The sequence below is a fragment of the Mirounga leonina genome, unplaced genomic scaffold (assembly GCF_011800145.1).
Source record: "Mirounga leonina isolate KUSES-001 unplaced genomic scaffold, KU_Mleo_1.0 Mir_173, whole genome shotgun sequence".
NCBI lineage: Eukaryota > Metazoa > Chordata > Mammalia > Carnivora > Phocidae > Mirounga > Mirounga leonina.
Window position 1 is genome coordinate 79,872,393 of NW_023270447.1, and position 6,000 is coordinate 79,878,392.

Here is a 6,000-nt window from a genome sequence, read left to right on the forward strand (position 1 = left end):
TCAAAATGTTTAAGCTCCCTTATTCATTTATCTCTTACTAGGCTGTGAACTCCTTAAGTATCTTAGTCATCAATGGATTCCCAGCTCTTGCTCAATCAATGTTTGCTGAATTAACTAAGTATGTTCTCCTGGGGGCAGATCGGAGTAGAGGTACTACCCCCAAAGTTTCTCATAGCATTATGAAAGCTCCCTCAAGATTTTACAGTTCCCTGTGCTACAATTCCTGCTCAGAAGCAACCTTCTGTTGAGTACTTCAGTTTCCTGGACACCGTGACACGGAGAATACCATGTCAGTGGTATTTTATTTATTTATTTATAACAGACACAGCAATTCAATCATTTGCAAGGAACAGCCCCACCTCAATCCCAGTGTAAAATATTCAACTGTAAAGTATTCTAGTTTATGTAGCCATATCTTGTGCTTGTAAGTTTGATTAGGATAAGTAAGGCCCAGAATAGTTAATAAACTACAGCTGACGAAATCAAAGTACTAGGCTAAAAGCAAGACACAGCAAAGCAAGTCTTTAATGGTAGTGACTCCACTAAGAAAATGTCCCTTTGAGAGGCTCTGCTGAGGCTGTACTTGGCCTCCATGATATTTTTATCATTCATTCATAGAACAAAAATGCACTGAATGCCCTCTATGTACTAGGCACTATGCTAGGTGATGGTGAGTAAAACTGTAAAGCCAAGTGTCTAAGCACTGAGCATACGTAGGAAAGATGGGAAAGATAAATTAGTGCCAGTTCGTAAACAGTCTCGATCAATAAGCTACAATGTAATGTGAAATCCAAAAAAAAACACTTTCTTCCCTCTTTTCCATGCTTAGTGAGTAAGGCAATTCTATATGGTCTTTAACTTCATTTTATTCCTCCCTCTACCCTTTCTGAGCCCTCAAATGAAGGGAAGAACAACAGCAGCCAGGCTGTTATTAATACTGTCTCTTCCAGAGTGGCATCCTGGCAACCAGACTCCCCCTGACCTACCCCTGCAGTGAGGATGCTAAATGTTCTCCTTCCCTCTCCTCTTTATGCTTCTGTCATTCACGCTTCTGGGTCCATATCCGCTTCCCTTTCCCCATTTTCTCCCTCCCACCCCACTTATTTAGCTCGTGTTCCCTAAAAAAGCTTGCCCTGGATTCCAGTCTAAGCCCCAAGCAAGCTCGGATAAGCATCGGAGGAGAAACGGAGGCCCACAGAAGTCAGAACTAGAGAAGTTACCTTCAGTTCAGTAAACAACAGGCCCTCAAAGACCTAATTGCCCAAGTGTAAAAGGAGGGCAACCCCCAACAGTAAGAACTAGAAAAGGACCGAGTGTTACACTGAGTGGGGCTTCGCCGCTTTCTCCTTGTCTCAGCGTCATTCTGACTGCCCTACGTGCTGTCCTGCTCTTCGAGGGACCGGCTCCATCTCATTCCTCCAGGTCTCAGCTTAAATGTCACCTTTCAGAGAGGCCTTCCTGGGCACCGATCTAAAGGAGACCTGCTTCAGTGCTGTCTCTTAGGACCCCTTCACAGTTTCCTCGCGACCTCTGCCACCGCTAGGACAATTTGGGATCACTCGAGCGCCGCGAGGGGAAGGACCCCCCCAACCCACCCCCAGCACTGGAAAGCGGTGGCGCTCGGCGCCGCCTGAATGAATGAGTGGATGAGAGCGGGCGACGCTCGCCATGCCCCGCGCGTCCCCCGGCGCCGCCTCCCGCGCTCCCGGGCCCGCCTCACCCGTCCCCTGGCACCTCCCGCAGCTTCAGCCCCAGGGCCTGCAGCTGGTTGGCGAAGCTGACGAACTCCTCCTCGCAGCCGCCACCGGACTCTGGCCGGTTCCGCCGCTCCTTGGCCAGGGCCCGGCGCGCCGCCCGCTCGTCGCGCTTGCGCTCGGCCTCCGCTTTCCGGCTGCCGCTTCCCGGCCGGCCCTTGGCCGCCTGCTTTCGGGACATGGCCGCGATGCGCGGCCCGCAACTGCAAGAGCGAAAGCCGCAGGAACCCCCTGCGGCCGTCTCAGGCGCCAAGAGGGCGAAGCGGCGCGGGCGACGGAGCCCGGCGGCGGCGACGCGCCTGCGCGGGCGCCGGGCTCCCGGGTCACGTGACGGGCCCCGCCCCCTCCTCGCGGCTCCGGCGGCAGGCACCATAGAGAGCTCGCCTGGGGGAGCCAGAGGGGCACCCACCTTTGTTGGCTCTGCTCTTCCCCCCGGCGGTGGGTGGTGCTCTCAGTGAGGAGCGGGTGGCCGCCAGGAACGAGGCACGGGAAGGTCGAGGAGAGAAACGGAGGAGGATCGGAAAGTGGGAGACCAGAGCAGCGGCAAGAGTAGGGAAAGAAAGGAAAACAAAAACTTTCGACTCTACTTATGAGCCTACGGTTGGGGTAGGCCCGTTTACATGGCTCAGTCGTGTTTAATTATCCCCGTATTACGGAAAACTGGATCTGAGAGGTTAAGGAATTTCGAGATGACACCGCAAAGAAGCAGAGCTTTGCCCTGGTTCCAAAGCGCATTCGCTTTGTTTATTTAATCCTTCTCCTCTCTGCCGTCTTCACAACTCAAGGGAGAGGTTGCCCTTGTCCAAAACGTCTGGGAACTCCGGGAATCTGGATTCCAATCCAGGGTGACCCACCTAGGTTTGCCTTGAATTAAGGGTTCCCTGGGACGCAGGGCTTGCAGTTTTAAAACCCAGACAGTCCTGGGTAAACCAGGATCGTTAATCACTCTAATTCACACCCACATATCCTGGAACTTAACCCCCTCTGTAACCCCCTGTCTCCTGCAATAATCCCTTTGTTAAAAGGCAAACTGAGGCACATCAACATTTTCGAGGGTTTATTTTGAGTATACATCGTTAGAATGGAGCAGTGCCAAACCAAAGGTGGTTGGGGGGCACTCCTCTAACAGGAGCTGGGGGGGAGGATTTTATAGAGAAGACAGGAAACTAAGCAAGGAAATTATTTGATTGGCTGTAGCGTGAGCCATTGACTCACTTGGGAAAACCTATTTGTGCTTGGTTCTTAAGTTTCATTTTCTGGGATTTGAGTGCATTGACTCTGGCTTAGGTTTTGGTTCGCTTATATAGTTACAAGGCATTACAGCCACCTTGGTCTAATAGCCTCCTCGTTCAGTTACCTTAACACCCTCTCCTCCCTCATCTCAGCCCCTCTTCTTAACTCCTTCCCTTCCCATAGTCATGCTACTGCCTTCTCTTCATGGCCCTCTAAACCAATCTCGCCATCCCTGGGAATGTTCCTAATGTTTCTGCCCATAATAATTATCTTCTTACTCTACCTACAAGTTCCTCTTGGGTCATGGCCAAAAGCAGCATCTGCATGCTCAATTTCAACCAGCATCCGTATTTATCTTCGATCAGTAACTCTCATCTCAGGCCCTGTGCCAGGTGCCTGGCGTAACCCCCAACCAAAGGGACAGGGGGATTGCCCTCAGGAAGCCCAGTTTCCAGTGGACGTATAGACAAGGACACAGCAATTATAATACTGCATGAGAAATGCTATCAAGGAGGAGGTATAGGTGCCATGGGAGGGGGGAGTGGAGTGAAAGATGCAAAAAGGCTTCTTGGAAGAGCTGAGTGCCAGGCTGAAGCTGGAAGCGTAAGCAGGACTTGGACAGACTGAAAGAGTTCAGAGGGAGGGGACTGTGTGCTCAGTTTTGAGAAATGAAGGAAGTGCCATCTGACAGAAGTACGGGGGGTTGGGCAGGAAGTGGAAGGAAAGCCCAGCTCCAGCCCAGTCTCATAGGGCGATGAAGGGGCTCAGCCCAAGTCCTTAGAGCCGTAGGGGGCCATCTTGGAGACAGACATGATCGGTGTATGTCGAGAAATATGTCTTCGGCTTTGGTGAGGAGAATGGGCCAGAGGGCAGATGTCACATAGGAGGCTCCAGAGACAGATGACAGTGATCCAATTCTGGGTCTAGAACATGACGCTGGATCTAGGATGGAGGGGAAGTGAGGACAATTGGAAAGATAGATTCACATGCTAGTAAAAGCACATAGAAGGGAACTGGATTGACTTGTCTTGGAATGTTTCACATGCTTCACTGAAGTTCCTGAAATTCTTCCACTACAGATCCTTCTTTTGTTCTCAGGAAGAAAGAGTGTGAATTGTGCCCGGACCCGCCTTTTCTTGCATAGATATTCCAAGGTCTTATATGACCCCTCTGCTGTGTTTAGTAAGGGGGGATGGGCAGTGCTGGGAGTGCAAACCCCCTGGACAGGATGGCAGAGACCCACCTCCCAAGTTCCTTTTGCTCATCTGTAAAATAGCAGTAATAACAGCAAAAACCAAGTGCAACAGTAATGATGGTAATGTCAAACTTCTGTGGTGTTACTGTGTGCCCGGCGCTGTTCTCATTGCTTTACAAATACTATCTTGTTTAATCATTACAACAACCCAATGAAATATGTACTGTCTGAGGCACAGAGAGGTTAAGTAACTTGCCCAAAGTCACAAAGTGACAGAGCCAGGATTTTAAGCCAGGCCATTTCACGCCAGACTATATGCTTTTTTTTTTTTTTTTTTTTTAAGTAGGCCTCACACCTACCGTGGGGCTTGAACTCACAACCCCGGGATCAAGAGTCCCGCACTCTACTGACTGGGCCAGCCAAGTGTCCTAGGACTATATGCTCTTAACCACTATATCATACTACGCACATAACTTTTCATAAACTGCACAAAACTCTACATAACACATGAATTTATTTCATTATTAACTCTCTTTGTCCCACATTTGTTGCTAATACAGTCTTTCTACCACCCCTGTTGTCACATATCACTGTTGTCTGATTTTCTATTTATATTTTTCTGTGTTAAAGATCTCCATCCTGGGTTCACCTTAGGTGAGTGATTTAACTTCTGAACCTCAGTTTGCTATTCTGTCAAATGGCCATGCTAACGTAGGAACGGGAGGGAGAGTTGTAAACATTAATAGAAACATAAAGCCCCAGGCTCACCAGCTTAACAAAGTTGCTCAAATCGTTCCTCTGTGGGAGCTCGTGGGAGCTCGTGGGAGCAAGGCAAAGCCTGGCGTTGCAAACTTCAGAAACCAGAAGAGGAAGGCTTGTCTTCACGAAACATATGGAATGCAGAACATGTGGAAATGGTGACAGAAATGCAAACACTTGCCCTTTTCATAAAGTTCTTTTTGTCCAGAGGCCCATGGCCTTTCGGCCCATGCCTAGAATGTTGAAGGAGCTAGTTGCTCTTCACTGAGCAGAGACCAGTGTTACACAATGTCTCCCTTTAAGTGCAAAGGAATACTGCTTATATGTGATATTGAAAGGCCAGAGGGAAGGAGGACTTGTGCGCTAAATGGATGCTCTACCAGCTTCATCAGAGTTAATTCAAAGATTCATGAAACCTCACTGGGTGGCACGTAGTACAGGAATCCCCCCTTCTCTGCAGGGGACACATTCTAAGACTCCCAGCAAGTGCCTGAAACCACAGATAGTACCGAACCCTATATATACTATGTTTGTCCCTATACACACAAACGTATGATAAAGTTTAATTTGTAAATTAGGCACAGAAACAGATTAGCAATAATAACATATAATGCAATAGAACAATTATAACAAATTGTATATATAACAAATTATAACAAACTGTAATAAAAGTTAAGTGAGGGGCGCCTGGGTGGCTCAACCAGTTAAGCGTCTGCCTTCAGCTCAGGTCATGATCTCAGGGTCCTGGGATGGAGCCCGGCATCGGGCTCCCTCCTCAGCGGGGAGTCTACCTCTCCTTCTCCCTCTGCCTCTCCCCTCCGCCCCACTTGTGCTCTCTCTCTCTCAAATAAATAAAATCTTTTTTTAAAAAAAGTTATGTGAATGTGGTTCCTTTTTCTCTCTCAAAATATCTTGCACTCACCCTTCTTCTTGTGATGACGTGAGATAAGATAACCATGTGATGAGATGTAGTGAGGTGAAGGTGAATGACCAGGCATATGACGTAGCCTTAGGCTACTATTGACCTCCTGACAATCCATTAACATCATCAGGAGGATC

The 6,000-nt window shown here is 48.7% G+C and overlaps 1 protein-coding gene across 1 annotated transcript in view; it reads right to left on the reverse strand.

The window, feature by feature from the left end:
• Nucleotides 1–2,013, reverse strand: part of OTUD3 (OTU deubiquitinase 3) — a 28,837-nt gene extending 26,824 nt beyond the window's left edge. Inside the window, exon 1 of the mRNA XM_035019613.1 lies at nt 1,721–2,013. Within this exon, the coding sequence (XP_034875504.1) occupies nt 1,721–1,935 (215 nt within the window). The 5' untranslated portion in view covers nt 1,936–2,013. The remainder of the gene's footprint in view (nt 1–1,720) is intronic.
• Nucleotides 2,014–6,000: the final 3,987 nt, after the last annotated feature.